The sequence below is a fragment of the Homarus americanus genome, unplaced genomic scaffold, assembly GCF_018991925.1.
Source record: "Homarus americanus isolate GMGI-L3 unplaced genomic scaffold, GMGI_Hamer_2.0 scaffold23598, whole genome shotgun sequence".
NCBI lineage: Eukaryota > Metazoa > Arthropoda > Malacostraca > Decapoda > Nephropidae > Homarus > Homarus americanus.
This window is the reverse complement of record NW_024731054.1, coordinates 323,456-347,232: the sequence shown is the minus strand read 5'-3', so window position 1 is coordinate 347,232 and position 23,777 is coordinate 323,456. Positions and strand designations below refer to the sequence as shown.

The 23,777-nt window shown below is 41.2% G+C and overlaps 1 protein-coding gene across 1 annotated transcript; it reads left to right on the top strand.

Annotated features, from left to right (window-relative positions):
- The first annotated feature begins 1,220 nt into the window (after positions 1–1,220).
- On the top strand, positions 1,221–20,336 carry LOC121867458 (transcription factor SOX-8-like). Its single transcript, XM_042367369.1, has 9 exons — positions 1,221–1,506; positions 6,919–7,033; positions 14,294–14,471; positions 15,024–15,111; positions 15,665–15,756; positions 16,968–17,093; positions 17,442–17,609; positions 17,898–18,177; positions 18,516–20,336. The coding sequence occupies exons 2-9, from the start codon at positions 6,928–6,930 to the stop codon at positions 18,630–18,632; spliced, it is 1,155 nt and encodes a 384-aa protein (XP_042223303.1). The 5' UTR covers positions 1,221–1,506; positions 6,919–6,927; the 3' UTR covers positions 18,633–20,336.
- The last annotated feature ends 3,441 nt before the right edge of the window (positions 20,337–23,777 follow it).

The following is a 23,777-nucleotide window of genomic DNA, read 5'->3' as shown; positions in this document are numbered from 1 at the left end:
CTTAGGCTCTGTTGGTGCTTGTGTTAGTTTCTTCCTCTCTTGTTTGCAGCCGGTGTCTTCGCTTGCTTGTTGTCGATGTCTGCTCTGACTTCAAGCATCGTTCGCTCTTGCTTGCCGCCAGTATATCTAATTTTGTTGGAAGGCGTTGGAGCTTTTGCTTGCGTTCAGCGGTCGATCCCGTTTGCCGCCGTTAGGTGTTCTTGTTTACGATCGGCGACGGTTTTGTTGACGACCAACGTCATAGCAATTACCGGTGACACCATCCCTTGTTCGCCTGTACCCTTAAGGGCTAATTTCAGGCTTCATGTCTGACCGATACACACTTGTTCTTCAGGAATAAAACAAACACCAATACACGTGCCTCGGTCTGTCTACATCGCTGTTTGTAGAGCGGTAATTATTATTTTCGCCGTTTAAAATACCGTCTAGACTGTCATGTTCCCACACTATTGTTTTATGGTTTACGTATGATAGTATCCCGTGTGCTCCAGATTTTTCAGTCAATTTCAAAGATTTTTTATTATAATTTCCAGGTTTTATGTCCACATCCAGTTTTTTTGGTCTCGTTCGGTTGATAAAGGTGAGGCTGACATGATTTGATGACACAGCCTTGACTTCCTCTACTCTACTGTATATATATCAAAGAAACGGCCTCTATCTGTAATATTTTTTTAAGAAGAATATGCGGTAAATATTCCGTATTCTTTCTTGCAGGTACGGTAGGCCATCGTGATGTTAGTTTGGCCACACGCTATTTGCTGTCGTGCACATCCGTAAACTTTGTTCACTGTGATTGATAACAGACACTCGCTAACACAATGTTGAGATCACAAAACTATGTAACTTTGGCGGGAGTGTAATAGATGTACTAGCAAATATGTGGGCGTGGTTTGTGTGGTAGACTCCACCCATTTACTCCTTGAGCCCTCCCACCTCACGCTGACTCCTCCCAGCCGCGCGCCAGCCTGAAGTATTTCCTAACGCCTCATTGTTCCCAGATTAGTCTTTAAGATTTTTACATTATTCGACTAATCTCTAGATACCATCAGCTATAAGTATCAAAAGCACCTTGATGTAGTGCCCGATTAAGAGATGAAAGCGTGCTTAAATCACGTGGGGAAACAATTAGGGTTGTTCTGGCTTGAGCACCTGGGTTGTGTGACGTGAGGGAGGGAGGGGTGGTGGCTGTTCCAGTGGGCGCGCGCGGGCCCGACAACCTCCCAATGACTCCACAGGTTTGGGCTCACAAGAAGAGCGCGTCCCGTGTTCGCCAGACAGTAACGTATTCTCCACCGTAATCAGCGCACACAACCTGCCGTATTTACGTAACAGGCCTGTATTGAGACGGCCTGTGAACCAGTGTTGTGCCCAACTTTACAAGCTACTCCACTCTCTCACAGGAACAATCCGTCGTTTTGAACTCCTTGACAACTACAGCATTGATAAACTTGCTCCCACAGGAGGAAAAAAATACCTTTCCGGAATTGAGATTTGCCGATTTTACAAGTGAGTGAGATGTCATAGCTGATACTTTGACAGCGAGATGCGAGTATCTGGAGTGTGATTGTCGGGGTAGATAGGGAGAACAGGAATAGCCAATCCTATCAAGCGATGCTGCGTTAACTGTCCGTATCGTGAAAGTTTTCCCCCCGTGACGGAGTTCCTTCTTTTTTTTTTCTAAGGACTGGAAGAGAGCATTGTAGTAGTGACTGGGCCCTGAGTGTAGTGGAAGACATTAATAACCTAGTGTGAGGTCGGGAGTGTTGAGATTTTGATCTACAGATGGTGTCGGTGTGTGAGAGTTTGATGTTGGTGGAGGGATAAACAGAGCCTCTCGTTGTGTGTTCCTTCCGAGCTTCGTTTGCCACTAACAAGGCTTCTATTTAAACCCATCCTGTGCTCGTGGCCATATGATATACGCGATACTCTTAGACCTGATTCTTCGACAAGATTGAATGTATTTTAAGTTGTCTGCAGTGTTTGTATAGTGAGGTGGCCTGCGGTGACAAATTATACGTTGACTGCCAGAGATAAAGATACAAAGAAAGACTATCTCTCTTGATTTTTAAAAGGGTTTGTCTTGTTTAGATATAGTCGGTGCCTCAAGACCCTGGTGGTGAAGGAACTCATTGTATGGAAACTACTACAATGTTTAAACCCCTTACACACACTTGTTTTTAATCACAAGATATGCAATAGATTATCAAACTCTCGTAGCTCTTCTGTTTCATACCTAAAATTAAGTGGTATTTGAAATTAATTGAGATTATGACATATTTAGAAATATTGTGAACTTTACATTTAAATGGGGTACCGGCTGTTCATATTGTTCATAAGTATCTTAAACACCTGGAGATAGTGTCTAAAAGGAACCTTATCGCACTGAACAACTTGAAGACACTCGTTCGATTCTTAATTACTTTTGTGGTTGAAACTTTTGTATAATTTTAACCCAGAGAAATATATATATATATATATATATATATATATATATATATATATATATATATATATATATATATATATATATATATATATATATATATATATATAATTTCAGAAGTATTTGGTGTGACTGAAAGATATTTAATTGTTATTGTAAAACTGTGAGATACCTGTCTGAAATATAGCTGAAAAAAATCGTTGAAAAACATTTAGTCCTACAAAATACGGCAGTAAAAGCTAATTAACTAGTCATATTCAATACAAAAATTAATTTGAAACAGTAGTGAAAAATATTTAATTTATAAAGTACAATAATCTACTTAAATTTATAAAAGTACAACAGTAAATTAAAGTAGACTTGAAAAATATTTGACTTGAAATATGCAGCAGTTAATAATATTTAATTACTGTATAAAACTGAAAAATATTGAATTCATGAAGTATAACAGTTCAAGGTATTTTATTTGATATGCACCAATGAAGTGTAATTTATATTTTTCAGTAACTTTTTAATACAAACCTCACATAGTCAAAACCTGTAATAGGATTTTAATTAAAATTTTCATAGGTAAAAAACTGATACTACATATCTCGTTGCAGAAATATAGTCGTGAAATATATCTGAAGCAACTGAAATATATTCAAATTTTAAACAAATAGTGAATCATGTATTGCTTATATATATATTCCTTTCAGTACAACAATGAAATAGATCTGATGGGGCGTGAAATATATAGTTATGGAGAATATATGTTATTTCTCCGTTTCATTTCTTGTTCTCAATTTATTTTTGCTTGAGAGACGTGTATGCTTTTTAGTCCGTGGGTGAAATTAGCGACCTTTGCAAGCACGGGGTTCAGTTTGCTTTTAGGACGCAATTACGGGGTTCAGTTTGCTTTTTGGACGCAAGCACACAGTTCAGTTTGCTTTTTGGCCGCAAGCACGGGGTTCAGTTTGCTTTTAGGACGCAAGCACACAGTTCAGTTTGCTTTTTGGACGCAAGCACGGGGTTCAGTTTGCTTTTAGGACGCAAGCACACAGTTCAGTTTGCTTTTTGGACGCAAGCACGGGGTTCAGTTTGCTTTTAGGATGCAATTACGGGGTTCAGTTTGCTTTTGGACGCAAGCACACAGTTCGGTTTGCTTTTTGGACGCAAGCACACAGTTCAGTTTGCTTTTTGGACGCAAGCACAGTTCAATTTGCTTTTTGGACGCAAGCACACAGTTCAGTTTGCTATTAGGACAAGCACAGGTCGGGTTAGATTCATGTCCGTTATAAAAGACTATTTTGTACACGGGCTGTAACGTATCCGGCTACAGGAAAAATACATCGCGAGCCGGATTTGGTCTGTAACAACGTGCATCTGTTCTTAAGTACTTCAACTACCTCGCGAATTTGCACAGCTGATTATTTAAGTTTGAACGTGCTAAGCTTATTTTCAATATTAGTAATTTAAGCTTGAACGTGTTAAGCTTATTTCCAGTGTTAGTAATTGAAGCTTATTTTCACTGTTAGTAATTTAAGCTTGAACGTGCTAAGCTTATTGTCACTGTAATTTAAGCTTGAACGTGCTAAGCTTATTGTCACTGTAATTTAAGCTTCAACTTGTTGAGCTTATTTTCACTTATTAATTTAAGCTTAAACGTGCTAAGCTTATTTTTACTTTTACTAATTTGAGCTTCAAATTTTTTAAGTTTATTTACAGTTTTGATTTAAACTTCATTTGGTTCAGCTTAAACATAATTAATCTGTAAGTACAATAATTGGAAAGAAAAAATAAATAAAATCCGATCTCTCCATTTTGGGGTGTAAATATAAAACGCCTCTGTGTGTGTGTGTGTGTGTGTGTGTGTGGGAGAGAGAGAGAGATTATCCACGTGTTATATACGGGCTTAAAATGTTTATTCTTCACGTGAGCTAATGTTTAGAATAATTAGTACATGTTTATTCTACTGTGCGGAAATACTTGGAATAATTTAGTGATGATTTCTTAAGTATGTGTTTGAAATGTTTTTATTTGAGCGAGAAAGTGTGACATTTTTCGAGCGTTTTTCTCCAAGTGTGAGGAAGCTTCTGAAATGTTTATCGTGACGTGAGAATTTTTTTTAAAATACCGGTAATGTTTAGAAAGTGTTTTAGAATGTTTAATGTGTGGAAATGTTGAAGAAAAATTTCACATGGTGTTTGATATCAGAATGCCAGAGGCTCCATGTCCAAATTTTATAATAGCCCCATGTCCCAAATCTCAACATAACCCCTTGTCCTAATCTCAACATAACCCCTTGTCCTAATCTCAACATAACCCCTTGTCCTAATCTCAACATAACCCCTTGTCCTAATCTCAACATAACCCATGTCTAAATATCCCAATCCCATGTCCCTCCAAAAAAAAATTCCTCGACGCATATATACTTTCTAGACCCTTATGTCCTAATGTCCGTAAAGTTCACACATTAACCCAGAGAGAAATTATCTTACTTGGTGTCAATAAAAGTATTAAGTTATATAATTTTCATGTTATCCCGTAGAGGCTGTTAGCGAGGTGGTGTTATTATGTTATGTGTGTGTGTGTGTGTGTGTGTGTGTGTGTGTGTGTGTGTGTGTTTTAATAGTGCTTTGAATGATGTTTACACTATACTTTGTGATATATGTACACACGATACTTTGGAAAAACGTACATGGAAAGTTAACTATAGATGTACGGGTTCTACTTTGTAAATGACGTTCATGTAAAGATATACAGTACACATATTTCAGGAAATGTATACATGTCGAAAATTTGTTCATGTACGTATTTGTAAAAGTGTACACAACTAAAAAAGAATAACATGTTTTAAAATAAGTACACACAGAAGATGTACGCATTAGTAAACATACATTTAAAACATACACGTTTATTAGAATTGTGTTCACATTTTAATACATACACTACAAAAGGTATACACATGTGAGTGTTTATTTTAAAACATATATATACACTTTTAAAACCATGAACACACACACACACACACACACACACACACACACACACACTACTTCACACAAGATGATATACACAACATGCACAGGTAATCTAGACGCTGCTACCGACGACTCCTAACAACCAATTACATAGTTTAGAGGGCGACGTAACAAGGCTCACATTGTCAGAAGGTTCTTAATATAAAAAACAAAACAGCTCGAGGGACGTACCGTGTTGAAGGCAGATATATAGTAGGTAATTGCTGGCAGTAGATTAAATAATGCTTATTCTTATGCGTGATGCTGATGCCTGTGTTGTGATGCTGATGGCCTGTGTTGTGATGCTGTGATGTTGTGATGGCCGGCAGGATGCTGCCTGGGGCAGATGGCTGTGATGGCCTGTGTTGTGATGCTGTGATGGCCTGTGTTGTGATGCTGTGATGGCCTGTGTTGTGATGGCGCGATGGCCTGTGTTGTGATGCTGTGGCCTGTGTGATGCTGTGATGTGTTGTGATGATGCTGTGATGGCCTTGATGGCCTGTGTTGTGATGCCTGTGATGCTGTGATGGCCTGTGTGTGATGCTGTGATGGCCTGTGTTGTGATGCTGTGATGGCCTGCTGTTGTGATGCTGTGCCATGTGATGCTGTGATGGCCTGTGTTGTGATGCTGTGATGCGATGATGGTGTTGTGATGCTGTGATGGCCTGTGTGCTGTGGCCTGTGTTGTGATGCTGTGATGGCCTGTGTTGTGATGCTGTGATGGCCTGTGATTGTGATGACGGTGATGTGACCTGTGGTGGCCTGTGTGACGCTGTGATGGCTGTGTGTGATGATGGCCTGTGTGATGTGATGGCCTGTGATGTGACGTGTTGTGATGACGCTGTGATGGCCTGTGTTGTGATGCTGATGGATGGCCCTGTGATGTGATGCTGTGATGGCCTGCTGTGATGGTGATGGCCTGTGTTGTGATGCGGTGATGGCCTGTGTTGTGATGGCCTGTGATGGCCTGTGTTGTGATGCTGTGATGGCTGTGTTGTGATGCGGTGATGGCCTGTGTGTTGTGATGCTGTAGTGGCCTGTGTTGTGATGCTGTGATGGCCTGTGGAATGCTGGTGATGGCCTGTGTTGTGATGCTGTGATGGCCTGTGTTGTGATGCTGTGATGGCCTGTGTTGTGATGCTGTGATGGCCTGTGTTGTGATGCTGTGGTGGCCTGTGTTGTGATGCTGTGATGTGTATTATAATGGCTTCTTGGGGAAAATATTATCATTGCAATTTTCTTGTATATCTCCAAAAATTAAGTGTATTATTTGGTTCCATTTTTTGCCTTACGTTTTCGTATTATCAATATTACTCTGTACTGTATAATACTTGTCTTTATTTCAGGAATAATGTTTATATTATTATCTTGTTAATAAGTTATCCACTACTCAGAATATTAAAACTAAAACCATATTTACCTCTCTCTCTCTCTCTCTCTCTCTCTCTCTCTCTCACACACACACACACACAGCGACCTACCATGGCGAGCGACAATGCAACCACGACTACCACAACCCCAGTGACTAAAAACCACGACAAACCCAAGGAGAAGGGGATTGAAGACGCCGTATCCAAGCTTCTAGAAGGTAGGTGATAGTAGATGATTTTTCTTGGTTTGTTTTAAGTTACCCCTTAACTGGCGCCGTTTTCTGTATTGCTTGTTGCCGTTTTCTGTTATTTCTGATCCTGAACCTTCTTCCGACTTCCTGTGCCGACCTTCCTTGCCCTTCCTCCTTCCTTGCCCTTCCTACCTTTCTTGTCCTTCCTCCTTCCCAACCTTCCTTGCCCTTCCTCCTTTCCGACCTTCCTTGCCCTTCCTCCTTTCCGACCTTCCTTGCCCTTCCAACCTTCCAACCTTCCTTCCCCTTCCTCCTTTCCGACTTCCTCCCTTCCTCATCTCGATTGCATAAAAACAAAAGGAAATTCCCCCATTAGATACAATAAAAGTTGTGTGTGCGTGTCTGTGGATGTGTGTGTTCTCTCTGTGTGTGTGTGTGGGTTTACCTGGGGTGTATGTATGTGTGTTAAGTGCTGCAACGCTTTAAATTAACGTACAGTATTGAGGTATTAGCCAGCACCAGGCCCCGACAGCGACACGTAAAGAAAGTGTTTGTTTGGAATTACGGTTAGTCACTGTTTAACTGTGGTTTAAACAGATCACTAAAATGTTCCTTTTTGCCGGATGGATGGGATCAATCAGCGGTACAGTGGTGTAGTTGTGGGGAGCATCTTAACCCTTTGTATGACTGGCTACCACTAAACACCTTTCATTGGCCCGGCGACAAAAACTCTACAGGCTAACTGGCTATCCCGTTTGAGCCTCGCCGCTATGTTTACGTTTCGCGCCAATATTACTAGCGTCAACATCCCCCCAGCCGTTTTGAATTTTAAATTAAATGATTATACTACACTACTTCTAACTTAGTGTTATTAAATATATGGTGTTTTGGTATTATTTATTTTGTTAAATCTTAAAATCCCGGTGTGGAAAGTTATGTGGCAACTTGTCGGACATTTGGCGGGGTAATGGTGAGGAGACTGAAGGAAGTGGTTGACAGATTTCATGACACCTTTTCAAATAATCATTCAGTGGCGTGCGGCAATCACGGCGTTTATTATGCCTGCTTTATGGTCTATTTGGGATCAAAGGCGGGCACACACACCCAGCCAGAGTCAACGGCTTCCATTTGCTATGATTTCTGTATTTACTATTAACAAGTGCTGCATACCTCTGCATACGTGATCCCTATTGCATTTTCGTTGTCGGCTTCTTAACTTCCTTTATTTCAACCTTTCTCAGTCACAACCTCAATCATAACTTGTCACAACCTCAGTTACGATCTGTCACAACCTCTGTCACAACCTGTCAGTCATAACCTGCCAGTCACAACTTCTGTCACAACCCCTGTCACAACCCCAGTCACCTCACTCACAACCTCCGTCACAACCTGTCAGTCACAACCTCTGCCACAACCTCAGTCAGTCACAACCTCGATCACAACTTCAGTCACAACTACAAGTCGATTAAGTCCCCCGGAAATGTGTTTTAGGTAGCCTCGTGGCCTAGTTACAGTGTAAAATGTTGCCCCCCCAAAAAATATTGTGTATAGCATTGTGACAGGATTATAATTGAGAGGTAAGTAAGACCATTGTTCCTTAATGCACTGATGGAGAGCCGATGAACGCATGAGTCTTATAGTGATGGTGAGGGCAGTGATGGGATGGTGAGGGTGATGGGAGGAGGACAAGGACAGGATGGTGAGGGTGATGGGAGGAGGACAGGATGTTGAGGGTGATGGGAGGAGGACAGGATGGTGAGGGTGATGGGAGGAGGACAGGATGGTGAGGGTGATGGGAGGAGGACAAGGACAGGATGGTGAGGGTGATGGGAGGAGGACAAGGACAGGATGGTGAGGGTGATGGGAGGAGGACCAAAAGTGCCAAATCGACCCCCTCACTTGGGAGACGATCACTCCACACTGTAACGCTTGGAGGAGCACCACACGAGAAGATGTCAGTACTTTCGAGTTAGCCCGACTGCAAACCGAGGCAAACAAGCATCGGCGCCGACAGGACGTGAATGACCACCAAAAGTGCCAAATCGACCCCCTCACTTGGGAGACGATCACTCCACACTGTAACGCTTGGAGGAGCACCACACGAGAAGATGTCAGTACTTTCGAGTTAGCCCGACTGCAAACCGAGGCAAACAAGCATCGGCGCCGAAAAGACGCTGCCACCACTCCTGTGTGTGTGTGTGTGTGTGTGTGTGTGTGTGTGTGTGTGTGTGTGTGTGTGTGTGTCTGTATCGGCCTCTCTCTCTCTCTCTCTCTCTCTCTCTCTCTCTCTCTCTCTCTCTCTCTCTCTCTCTCTCTCTCTCTCTCTCTCTCTCTCTCTCTCTCTCTCTCTCTCTCTCAGGAATGTTGGTACTCCTTAACACTGGGGTCAAAGAGTTGTATAATGCTATTAATAACCCCTAAAATAATTTCACCCTTGTTTTCCTTTTTTTTTAATCATTTAGGTGTACACTATTCTCGGCCAGTTACAACCAATACTCGTCATGCGAACCTCAGTGAAACTGAACCCTGGACAAAAGTGGTCATTTGTTTTCACCAACTGGGTTATGTCTTATTTTCAACTTGGTAATTATTCAGTGGTTTCCGATCTTCCTTACGCATTTAGTTAACACTGTTTAGGGGAAGGACTTAATTGTTCATTTTAATTCACTCCCACGTTGTAAAGCCGAGATTTAATTGCTGTTATTTCAACTTTTGCATGGAAGAGGCAAGGAAAAAGCATTTATTATAAAAGAATTGAAACAGATCAAACAGGAAAGCTTGCAGAGATGCAGGGCAAAGCGCGGCTTCCTCAGGGCACCAAGGCAGAGCGTGGGTGGGCGCGAACACGAGCTCCACCTCTCCCAGCCCAAACAAACCGACCCACCCTCACTACCTCACCCCAAACACACGCCCTCCAAACACCGCGTGGGGGGCACGTCCTCTGACCCACACCACCTTCAAGGACCTAACACACTTCTACCTATCTATATCTTACACCAAATAAACACCTTCCCGCATTTAAAGGAAGACGTTGCAAGCAGAACTCTCCAGTCAATTCTGCTGTCGAATTTTACAGTTCATGAACCACCAAACATTTATGCCATGTCATGTGAAGGAGGGGCTCCATGTTTAGATGATAACGCGACAATAGTGACCGTTAAATGTTCTTTATTTATTAATGACGCGGGTTCCCTACTGTCGGTAAACATCGGTGACACATAAATTGTCGGAACGACGGCTACAGGTCCTTGACTAAATGCGGGAACTGTTTCTAGTTTGGGACCTGGAGGGATCTATATCTGTTGCCAATGTTTACCGACAATAGGGAACCCGTTTGACCTGTAGTGTAATGGTCAGCATGCTCGCTTCGCAAGCGAACAGACCCGGGTACGATCCCCGGGCAGGGTAAAACTATGGGCAAGTTACTTTACGCTATTTGCCTCTTCTCTACTCAGCAGTAATTGGGAACCTGGATGTTAATCCAGGTGTGGTTGTTGTGTTGGCGACAGCTTCTACACCTTACACAAATTCAAGCCTAGGTTACACAGTGCCAAGGAATACTCCGAGAAGACCGGACAACTCGCCAACTGCACTGGCTAACCATTACCCCGGAACACGATCCGCAAATCGATTAACATCCAGGTCCCCAATTACTGCTGGGTAGACGGAGGCAAATGACGTAAGAAACTTGCCCATAGTTTTACCCTGCCCGGGGGTCGTACCCGGATCTGCTTGCTTGCGAAGCCAGCATACTGACCATTACACTACATAATACATACATACATACATACATACATACATACATACATACATACATACATGTATGTATACATATAAATTATATGCCTATGGCGCAGTTGAAAAACAAATTCCTCTTCGTCTAAATCCATCATCAGTTTGGTCAGAAAAGGTAAACACAACCAAGTATGAATGAAGTAACCTTAAAAGTAAGTCTGTAGTGGAAGTCTATGTCACTTTACATCCTTCTTTCACTTATATAAATGAAAGCAAGTTCACTTTGACACTTTTTGTTTTATATACTTTGATCCGTCACTTTTATACTTTTACACGCCTCAGGTATATGTTATGAACTTTTACTCAGCTCAGGTAAGAAGGTTAGTCAATAGATAGAAAGAGATCAAATAGCGGACAAGAGATCTTTAATTAACACTCGGGGTCGCCTGAAATGTATATAACAAGACAAACCCTCAACCAAACAAAACAGTAACTGACACGGAGCTGGATGACTAAATACCTAACACACAGTCCTAGCCAAGGATTAAACAGGAAGGATATTGAATTCCCTTTAAAATCGATTAGTTTTTTCGGTGTGACATCATAAAGAGAGTTTTGGTATTACATGGGTAACTATTAAAAAAAAAGTATTTAACCTGTACTACATCTTAGAAAATGGTTGTAAATAGTGAGTGACTAATTTATTTTCAATTGTGCGTTGATCGTGTAATGTAAAAAATAACTGAACAAATGAACAAAACAATAGACTATTTTTTTCATATTCTTTATATTTTTTCTTAATTTTTTTTTTCATAATCGTATATTTAATTATATGCTTCCTCATATTTTTTAAATATCTCACTTACATTTTTAATTTGCATTCTCTTTGATATTCACGAATTGGTTTTACTGTACAGTATGTAATGTTCATATTTCTCATTATATATTGTATATTTTTTTTTACAAAGGTCACCATTGCAATGCACAATTAATTAACAAATTAAAAAATTTAAGCATGTCATTTGAAATATTTTTATCGTAATTTTCATTCATATTTGTTCTGATAACATGTACAACTTAAAAGAGTAATTGATAAGTAAAATATAAAGTATACTGCACCTGCTGCTGTAAGGTACACTGCACCTGCTGCTGTAAGGTACACTGCACCTGCTGCTGTAAAGTATACTGCACCTGCTGCTGTATATTGATCTGGCTGCTACACACACCAAAACTTTCACTTTACAATCATGGTTTGGTCGCTCTTGTTCTCTTGCATGTAGGGAGAGAGATAGGGTGTATCAAGTTATGAAACTATCTCCTCCTATTACCCACACCTCTTTCATTACTTCTAGGAATTGTTGTAAGGTTGTTCTTCGTAGGGCCAAGTGGAATTTTATAAAAAGAAAGACCGCTGTCCTAACTAACTCTTCTTCTAGTAAATCCTTCTGGTCCTTAACCAAAAACATCTGCACTCCCTCTTTTCCCCCTATCTTCCGACCTGATAACTCTATAGCCAACTCTCCCCCTGATAAAGCCGATCTCTTTGGCACCTCATTCTCCTCTAACTCCATCTTAGACGATTCCAACTCTATCCCTCCTACTCCTCCTACTGAACCTATGCACTTTCCTATAATCTCCGACTCGTAGGGTTGCTGGTGTGTTATCCAGGTTGGCTGTGAGTAAGGCGCATGGACCGGACAGAATACCCCCTCGTGTTCTGAGGGGGTGTGTTGAAATTCTAGCCACTGTGTTTGCTCGCCTCTTTCGACTTGCCTCAAAACCCAATTTTTTCCTTCTTCTTGGAAGCATGCCTTGGTTCAGCCCATCCCGAAGAAGGGCGACCATTCTAATCCCTCTAACTATCGCCTCATTGCCCTAACTTCATCCCTCTCTAAGATTTTCGAAACTATCTTAAACTCTCATTTTCTCCGTCACCTCGAACGCTCCTCTCTTTTGTCGGATCACCAGTATGGGTTTCGCCAGGCGAGATCTATACTGGTGATCTGCTCTCCTATTGCACCCATCTTTGGTCATCCTCTCCGAGGGATTATGGGGAAACTTTCGTCGTGGCCCTCGACATCTCCAAAGCATTTGACAGGGTATGGCACAAGTGTTTGCTTTCTAAACTTCCTTCTTATGGTTTCTCTCCCCCACTTTGTTCTCTAATTTCTAACTTCCTTGAGAACCGATCCATGGCAGTTGTTGTCGAAGGATCGATCTCTCGCTCTTTCTCTATCAACAGTGGTGTCCCACAGGGTTCCGTTCTTTCACCTACTCTCTTCCTTCTTTTAATCAATGATTTACTTCACACTACGACTAATTATATCCATTCTTACGCTGATGATTCTACTCTTCATTCTTCTTCACATTTTTCCCTTCCCCCTAATTCTCACACTAGATCTGTTTCTAGAGCTGATATCATTTCATCTATCAATGCGGATCTGTGCAGCATCTCCGAATGGGAAGGTAGAAACTTGGTTAAATTCAATAGTAATAAAACTCATTATTTACCATTTACACTTTCCAAATTAGATGATGTCCCACCAATCACATTTCAGGACGCAATCATTCTGCCAGGTTCTAAAATATATATGCTAGGCCTCATCATTTCCTCCAATATGTCATGGAAGCCACACATCCACAACATTACTGATGCCGCCTCCCGAAAGCTGGGAATGCTGTACAGATGCCGTAGCTACTTCACTCCTGAGCAGTTGCTTCAAGTTTATAAGGGATTCATTCGTCCTAACTTGGAGTACTGCTCTCATATCTGGGGTGGCTCTTCTCCTGCCCAACTGTTAGATAGGGTGGAATCAAAGGCATTTCGTCTTATTGACTCTCCTTCTTTAGTTGACAATATTTCTTCCCTTTCTCTTCGCCACAATGTTGCTTCACTCTCTCTCTTTTACAGGTACTTTAACGGGCAATGTTCGGTGGATTTGGCATCTTGTGTACCGCCGGCAAGACCGTAGGCTCGTAACACTCGTCTTGCCCGCGGTGCCCACAGTTTCTCTGTGGATGTCGGTCACACTACAATACAATAACCCGTTTTCGTACTTCCTTTTTTCTTCACACAGCCAAACTCTGTGTTTCCATACTCATACAATGTCTCACTTTAAAAAGCTGGTTTTCCGGCATCTTCGTGTATGGTGTAGATTAATATAATATTTTTCTCTTCTATTTTTAATTTCTTTTTACAATTATTTCCCCCCCAGGCCCCGTTGTGGGTCGATGACTTGTGCCCGGGTGGGCTATTCCCCGTAAAAAAAAAAATTACACAAAAAAACATTAGATGTATTGAGCTGTTCCATTGTTTTATCCTGCATCATATTTAATGTGTGCGCCATTCCAAACACCTGATAAAGATGTGAGGTAACTAACATAACATACAGTACAATCAGAGAGTACTGTAGTTTTGAGTACCAATCTATGTACGCCACGAGTGGTTTGAGGCAGTACCACTCATTAGTCGTTACAATACAAAGATAAATACCTACCTTCTATAGACAGTATATTCGACCCACAACTTACCTTTCTACCCACACCCTACAGGATACGACTGGACGTTGCTGCCCATGACCCAGAAGTCGTCCTTGAAGCACCGTGCCCACATCAAGCGACCCATGAATGCGTTTATGGTATGGGCACAGGCGGCGAGGCGGAGGTTGGCAGATCAGTACCCACAATTACACAATGCTGAACTCTCCAAGACCCTGGGCAAGGTCTGGAGGTATGTGGTGGTGTGGGTGATGGGGGTGGTATGTGGTTAGGGTGGTGGGGGTGACGGTGGTGGGTGTGTGGGTGTGACGGTGGTGGGTATGGTGACGGTGGTAGGTGTGGTGGCGGTGACGGTGGTAGGTGTGATGGTGGTAGGTGTGTGGCGGTAACTGTGGTAGGTGTGGTGGAGGTGACGGTGGTAGGTGTGGTGGGGGTGGTAGGTGTGGTGGGGGTGACGGTGGTAGGTGTGGTGGGGGTAGTAGGTGGGGAGGTAGTAAGTTGAATATAATGACAACGTGGGCTGTGGTAGAGGCAAGTATGACAGGTGTGTAGAGAGAGTGACAGGTGTGTAGAGGGAGATACGGGTGTGTAGAGAGTGATAGATGTGTAGAGGGAGGTACAGGTGTGTAGAGGGAGATACAGGTGTGTAGGAGGTACAGGTGTGTAGAGGGAGATTCAGGTACCCTTTCTTATCCTTGCCCATCACAACCTGCCCTGTCTCAGCCTTGTCCAATAACTTGCCCTTCCTCAGTCATGACCCTCACAACTTGCCCTTCCCACACAGAGTGCTGAGTGACGAGGAGAAATTGCCCTTTATCGAGGAAGCTGAACGACTACGCTCACAACACAAGAAAGACCATCCCGATTATAAGGTGATTAATGCCCTTAACCTAATTATCTACCTTTACCTGTTATTAATTAGTTCTCTCTAATTAGTATTTACATTCCCCTAATTATCCATCTACACCTGTTGTTAATTATATTCCCCCCTACTTACTATCTGTTTACACCTGTTGAGTCTACCTGTTGTCATCATCATAATCATCAATGTTTTATATGGTAATTTTCTACGATTATTTGGGTTAGTTGTGATTACTTTCTGACAGTTGTTGGGTAAAACCAGAACAGGATTTACCTCCCCCCACCCACCTACTCCCTGCTCACCATCACAACCCCTCCCCCCCCCTCCCAAATACAGTAGAAACCAAGGGATGGGCACAGGTGAGGTAATTAAAGAGTACCTGCCTACCCAAAGATAATTAGAAACCCTGCTAATTAGTATCAACCGACACCTGTTAAATCTACCTGTTGATAAATAAAAAAATCGTATATATTAAGCCTTCCTAAAGTGTGTTATATTCTTTCTGTCTAAAGTTGAAGCTACAGGTATAGGGAGCCACGTTAATCAAGGTGTTCCTCCTACAGTATCAGCCACGTCGACGTAAACCGCCGAAGAGTCTCTCTAGCCTGATGGAGGGAGACACGGGGGCACCGCCGCTCTCCTACCGAGTCCAGGGGTGAGTTTGGCTGTGAAGGGTCACGTGGAGAAGGGAAGTTGGGGTGGTAGGATCAGGAGAATGGAGGAAGGGGGCAGTGGACAGGGGAATGGGATGGTAGGGTACAGTGGACAGGGGAATGGGATGGTAGGGTACAGTGGACAGGGGAATGGGAGGTAGGGATGGTAGGGTACAGTGGACAGGGGAATGGGAGGTAGGGAGCAGTGGACGGGGGAATGGGAGGTAGGGATGGTAGGAACAGGGGAATGGGAGGTAGGGATGGTAGGGAACAGGGGAATGGGAGGTAGGGATGGTAGGGAGCAGTGGACAGGGGAATGGGAGGTAGGGAGCAGTGGACAGGGGAACTGAAGGTATGAATGGTAGGATCGGGGGAAGTTGGGTTAGGGATGGTAGGGGACAGGGGAACTAGAAGTAGGGATGGTAAGGGATACAAGAACGGACATAGGACATGGCGGCAGAAGAATGAGGAAATCAAAACGGTAAGAGGGACTAAGGGAGAGGAGGAGATGTAAACAAAGGAACAAGAACGTAATGTAAAGACGAGAGGAGGAAAAAGAGGACTAAATGAAGGGAAAGTATCGGTGAGGTGGACTGTTAAGGGGAAGGTATCAAAGGGTGTATCAATCGACTTGGAGATGGACAGGTGTGCTTGTTGTGACCCTGATGCTAATTACTGGACATGTTAAGGTGGTAGATTCTGTGTGGTGAGTTTTCTCTTGATGTTAATATTGTAGGGTAGTCAAGACCACACTCACACACTTGCTAAGGAACTACATAACATTTTCTACACATGCTTTCAACACATACCTTCTACACAGGGTTTCTATGCAATCTTTCCACACACACACTTTCTACACAGCCTTTCTACACAGACCTTCTACAAAGACACTTTCTACACTTACTTTCTACACACAGACACACACGCACACACACACACACACTCTTTTTACACAAACCTACTCAGTTTTTACACAGACCTTCACACTTTTTACACACACACTCAGACTTTCTTCCCACTTTTCATTAACTGTTATGTATACACTCTTAACTGATATAACAGCCTTGTAAATCACACTAATAGAGCATAACCATAATAGATTCATTATTATTTACATTCTTCTCAAAAAAATCCAAAGAATTACTAAAACTTATAAAAAAAAAAGACTTCAGTTACCTATACAGCTCCCTAACATGTTTGTAATTTCCCCCAGAGGGTTAATGGGTGGAGGTGGAGGGTACTGTCCTGGCGTGGGTATGAGCATGACTCTCCCGCCCTCCCACGCCCACGCCGCACCGCCCACACCGCCCAAGACACCACAACATCAACACAACTTAAGGTAAGACTTACGAAATTCGATCCTCTCCTGTTGTTGTAGGCATTTTCCTGTGAGTTTTCGGATTATTAGAAACATACAGACAGGTTCTCGTTATAAAGTAAGATCACCTTTGCACGAATCTTGTTATAGTATTAATTACACCTCTTTGGACATCTCACCCATAATAGGTAGATACAGAGAATTGCCTATAAATTATTAAAGTCACTGTGGGGAATATTTATCTGTTAGCTAAACTACTTAATGCCTTGTATTTTATTGTTCATTTGAGCTTTTTAAGTCTCATGTATATTTGTTTTAGACGTTACAGTTTATGAAAAACAATGTGTACATACATGACTGGTATTGTAGGGTTGGCGGGTCATCGGGAAGTGGTGGGGTAGGTGAGGGTGCTGGAAGGAGCGACTGTAGCTTTGGCAAGAGTACCGTCTCTGCTTCCTACGTCAGGGACCATCATCACACCCCTCACTCTCACGCCCATTTCTCCGGCCTGGATGCAACCAAAGCTCAGTTATTCAGGTGAGTAGGTGTGTCGATGTGAGTAAGGTTTCCCAGACTCAAACTAGACGCTGTGTTATTAACTTAGATGAGTATGTCGACGTGAATAAACTTGATCCTAGACATAACTAAGACACATTTGTTTTGTTCTTAAGTTTGAGTCTTTGAAATACGTGAAGTAGATCACTTAGGAATCAAAATACAATAGTCTTCAACACGACATCTTCAACTATTTGCTTCTTGATAATCAGATTAGGGTTAGGTTAAATTGTGTTGCTTTAGATGATAGCCTGATTATTTTGTCTACAGTCAGGCTGGCAGTAACAGCAGCATGGGAGGCAGCAGCACCAGTCAGTACATGAGTGACTCTGGCAGTCCAGGAGCCAGGATGGAGGCTGCCATGGCTCTCCAGGCAGCCAGAAACAACTTCTCACCCTCATCATCTTCCGCTCCCTCCTTTTCTCCGTCAAACTCCTCCCCGGGTTCCTCTACGTCGTCCACGTCGTCAGCAGCCTTCTTCAGGGACGACACCACGGCGAACATGGCTGCCAACCTCATGCGTCCAGCCTTTGGCCAAGAACTATTTCAGGCAATTACAGATCATCATATTCACTTTAATCTCAATAATACGTAATCTTATTTTCCTTGGCATGACTCTAATATCCTACCCTGTTACCCAGAGTCAAGAGCCAATCTATAGTTAACCAAAGGCAATAATAACACCATGAGCAGCTTGTTAATTTGTAACTCGTAGGTAAAATTATTAACAATGATAGCAGTTTAAAGTTGTCACCCTTGTAGTGTATTCATGGAAAAGACGATTATTTGGATCTGGTCATATATGTAGCCATTCTCGTCCTTTGGAAATAACTACAACAATATACTTTTTTTTTTTTGCTTCAATATTATTGTTTCCACATCTTGCAGGGCCACATGTTCGCCGGGTCAGCTCATGCTCAGGGGGCCATGAACCTGCAGGGAGCTCAGTCCTTCTATCACTACGGTGCTCAGGGCCTTCACCCTTATTACATGACACCAAGATAACCTTAGAAGTTTCAAGAGATAACAACACGATCCCAAGAGAATTTTATGTGGTCCCAGGATATAACTTTATGCAGCGCCAAGACAACATTATTTGGTCCCAGAATAACTTTATGCAACGCCAAGATAACTTTATGACCCCAGGATAATATTACATAACATCAAGACCATTCTTCTGTGATTTTAAGATAACTATATGTGACACCGTTTTCTGTGGTCCTAAGACGATCTTACATGGCCTTGGGATAACGATGCAAGGTCCCCCCCCACCAAGATAACATATCATGGTGTTCAGAAACTCCTATATGGCCCTACAGGAACTGGACATGGCCACGAGATGACGATATGTGGACCCAAGGTGATTGCCCTGGCAAGAAGATAACCTGACATGACCCCTGTGTAGTATAATCCATCAGGGCTATAAGATAACCTGGCAAGGGCTGAAGATAGAGAAGTTAGTACGATCACAAGATAATTTCAAATGGGTCCGTGATGAACTGATGCAAAACACCTAACAGTGCAATTCTTCCCACACATATTGTTTATAATCTGTAAGATAGAGTAATTAGAGATGTACCTGCTCAGCACTCAGTTGTTTACTAATAAAACTTGTTAGTTTTATCCATCAGTTGCCATCAGGTAATCACGGCTAACCCTCCCAACAAACGTGGAAAAATGGTCATATAACGTAGGTGGTGACTTTGTATGGCTGACTATGCTAATTATAAAAAGAATTGACCTTTTAGGAGGTTATTGGACAATGAAAAGATTAATTATTTTTCAATCTCTATCATATTTTGCCAATCAGAAATTTTAGTGAAGAAAATGTACATCAGTTATCCAGTATCAGTTTCAGGAATAGTGCAAAATACAAGTACTGTACAGTAATTTCCCATGTGGTGTGGCAGGTGTATAAAAGTGCCTTAATTTTAAAACTGACCAAAACGGGTTGTCCATAAAAGAATTTTGAGAATAGTGAACTTAACAGATGTACTGAAATAGAGAAACTATGGAATATATATTTGTTACTAATATGATTCATCAGAGTCTTTAAATATTCACGTGGATCTTGACCTGTTATTTGTTGGTGTATGGATTTTTTTTTTTTTTAATATTATCTAGAGTCACTCCGTGTTTACCGTGGGAGAGAGAGATTTGTGTATAGATTTGCCATACTGTGATCACTGTATAATAATCACAATAACAGACTACCAGCCATTATATTGAAAAACTCACTTGGTAAATATTCCCCATCGGGTGTTGAGAACTATTTTGGGAGATTGCAGTGAGGTATAGAGAACCATCAGTAAATGTTACCTGTACTGTGTAGGTAAACAGACAAAATAATTTAATTTATCGTCAATGTTTCATACTTTCAACATAACCATTTATAGCGACAGGGTATTTAAGACGTTCAAATACATATGTTGGTGCAGGTTTAAAATACCACATTGCCTTCAATTTAATTACAAAACCAGTTTTTAATATTTGAAATTAACTTAAAGGCAATGTGGTACTGTATTTTAAACCTGCACCAACCTATGTATTTGAACATCTTAAATACCCTGTAGCTATAAATGGTTATATTGAAAGTATGAAACATTGACGATAAATTAAATTATTTTGTCCATTTATATGAACACTACTGGTAACATAAAATAATAATCTACTGTACTGTACTGGTAACATTAAATATGAATAATCCTGTACGGTATTTTAAAAGCCTAAAACTACTTAAGAAAACCTTGAGCTCTCCCAATAGTTACCTTAATAAGTGTAGCGTCTCAGAATATACCTGGTATGTAGGCAGAAATTGACTGAAATATTATCCAAGAAAAGATTTTCATAATGCAAACTGTATGGTTGTGTCTTGTGTGAATCTTTATACAGCTACAGGCAAAGAGTTGAGAACTACAATTCCATCATAATATGGCTAAGAACTTTACCATTTTTTTAAACTATATTGTATTCTGCTTTTATATATATACTGTATATATGTCAGGTGTGAGATCATTTGAAATTAGACACTCGGGCTTATTTCACCTGAATATTAACCACCCTAATGCTAACTTAATTTAACCTGACCTAACCTTATTTATCCTTACCTAATTTAACCTAAACAAACTAAATTTATCCTGACATCCCTTAACCAAACCCATACCCCCAGGTAGAGTTAGTGTGGTAAATGTTAAGGTGAAATAAGATGGGGTTGTCTAATCTTCAGGTTGATCTCAGTTATGACTTTAATTAAGGTTGTGGTTAGGTTTATCAAATTAAGAACATGTTAATAAAACACTCTGATATTATCGTTAACATATTCAATAAAATAAATCACCCATGACTGTATTATCCAACATATTAGTATTAAAGTATTACGAAATGGAAAATGACTCTTGACGATTAAGATATAATTATTATATGAAATGATGAGAAAGTATATGTGAAATGTGTGAAGTGTATCCAATTGTAGTTACGACTGTTTGAAAACGTGTATTCTTGATTCACAGACAAAATCCTATTAGCGTGATTCATCCTCACTTTCTTCACTCTATTTGCCACTCTTAACATATGTCTAGTGATTGTAGGACTAACTTGCTGGCTCTTAATGAATCTGCTCCAGGCACTTTATGTTTTTAGACTAGAATACAGCACTGTATAATTATATGATATAATGTAGGTTTTATACAGTAGCCTAAGACTATGACACTCATGACTTTGGATGCAGTTTTACCACATTGTAGACTTGGCTTGAGGCCGTATTTCTCAACATGCCCTTTACCTCTACTAAGAAGAGCTATGTCATTCTGATCTGGCAAAGCGTTCTCATTTATCCACATTGTAAAGGAGAAACCAACCCCCCAGACCACTTGTCAAGTTTATTTAAAGATTAATCAAAGGTAAAACCTATAAGTTTAAAAGAAAATCTCTTAGCAGCAGTAGTTTGTTTCCTAAGTGGCAAGATGGTTTGGACGGGTCCGACTAATTACCCAAATGTACCCAAATGTAGCCGGAATGAAGTCAAATAATGGTCCTAGATGAATAAATCGGACTGCCAATCACTTCTCGACTAGTATTTGGTGTCAGAAAATCACAAAAAAATTGGAAAACTTACTTTAATCTGAGTTAATAGATCGAGTGCATGTACCGACGGAGCGAGGAATTACCCAAATGTACCCAAATGTAGTCGCAATGAAGTCAAATAATGGTCCTAGATGAATAAATCGGACTGCCAATCACTTCTCGACTAGTATTTGGTGTCACAAAGTCACAAAAAATTGGTAAACTTAATTTAATCCGAGTTAATAGATCAAGCGCATGTACCTAACCTAATCTAACCAAACCTAACCTAACCTAACCTAACCTAACCTCGACTAGTATTTGGTGTCACGAAGTCACAAAAAATTGGTAAACTTAATTTAATCTAAGTTAATAGATCAAGCGCATGTACCTAACAATACAACTCAGGTTAAATTAAGTTTACCAATTTTTTTTTTTACTTTGACACCAAATAATAATCGAGAAGTGATTCACAGCCCGAATTACACTTGTACGACCATCATTTGACTTCATTGCGGCTACATTTGGGTAATTCCTCGCTCCGTCGGTACATGCACGCGATCTATTAACTCAGATTAAAGTAAGTTTTCCAATTTTTTGTGACTTTCTGACACCAAATACTAGTCGAGAAGTGATTAGCAGTCCGATTTATTCATGTAGGACCATTATTTGACTTCATTGCGACTATATTTGGGTACATTTGGGTAATTAGTCGGACCGGGTTTGGACTACTACTTCCACCCACCATCTCTCTACGAGTCTAAGTAAACGAACCAGGCAGTATTTAAGTCCCACCAACGTATAGGCTTTGCTAAAGTACGGTATTGTTAGTGAATATAATTAGATTACTTCAAAGTTTGCAGTTGTGTAATAGATCTATAATTTGCTTAAGTTCCCCAAGAACGAAGGAACATTCTCTTGTTTAAATCGTGAATTCTTTATTTTCAGTTATTTGGCACCAAAAACTCATATTATTGTCACAGACGCTGTTACATGCGAATATAGTTTCATTTGATTTTAGTTTTATGTATGATTATTCACATGACTGTTTATATTTTCAGCGTAAAAAAGTAATAATAAATGGTATGTGGAGGTGAGCGCCCTCTGAGTCAACAGCGCTACTAAATCCTCCCCACGGGGTACAGGGGAGAGCTTCTCGTCTGTAGATTGTTTGTCTGTCAACACTCAACAGCTGCAGTGCAGCACAAGTACACAGCAGGAGCAGACAGAGGAGGGCGGAGTAACCACTCGACGACCTGATAGTCTTGGAAATATCCGCATGAGGCATCGGTAAGACCTTTATTAATAATATCATATCAGTTATATAACCGAGGTAAATATGCATAAGTGAGCCCAACTCAGTTTCTAAATTAAAAACAAATTTTTTTCTCATAGTTCAGACTTCAGACTATTCTACCCGTTAAGACACCATTATTATGGCATTTCCGTCGGACGTTTATATTTTTCTAGTATTTTAATAGATGTAATGGTTAACATTCGTTGTCATGGGTTGCGTTAGGCTTACCCACGCAACCAACTCCAAAGTTTGTTTTACCAGAGATAAGACGCCCGGCGAGGCATAACTGGGACATGTATTTTTCAATTAGTGTATGTTAGCCAGCCTTTAGGGGGGTGGGCAGTGAAACAGTGTTGTACTGTTCATCGCTTCACACCCAAAAATCTCATTTTAAGTAGTATCCCCTGAGCCACGGGTTAGTTAAGACGTCGCCTCCAGCCTCTCCCTCCTGAAGGGGGGGCGGGACACCACACCACACAGAGTCCTCCACCCCACTCCGTCCTGTGAACCGTCGTCGACACGAGACTAAGCGTGTTAACTGAAAGTTACTAGTGTGCCCTGAAGAATGCAATGATGGCTAGGGAAACACTGAGTAACACTGAGTCCGTTTATTGTGGATGAGAGAAATACAAGTGGTGACCAGCGTGTGCCAAGCACGGCTCACACAGTCAGACTGAGGCTGCCTTGCCATATGGCAGCCTCGGGGCAATGTTGCCACATAACACGTGCAGTGTTGCCATGTGATGATATATATAAATGCTACTCGGCACAGTAGCTTAAAACACTTTCTGACT

Bases quoted from the DNA above. Each gene is read 5' to 3' on its own strand.
- LOC121867458 (XM_042367369.1), top strand. From the start codon at position 6,928: ATGGCGAGCGACAATGCAACCACGACTACCACAACCCCAGTGACTAAA. The intron at 15,757-16,967 runs GTGAGTTTGGCT...AATTTCCCCCAG, and splicing joins CTCTCCTACCGAGTCCAGGG to AGGGTTAATGGGTGGAGGTG. The intron at 17,094-17,441 runs GTAAGACTTACG...CTGGTATTGTAG, and splicing joins CAACATCAACACAACTTAAG to GGTTGGCGGGTCATCGGGAA.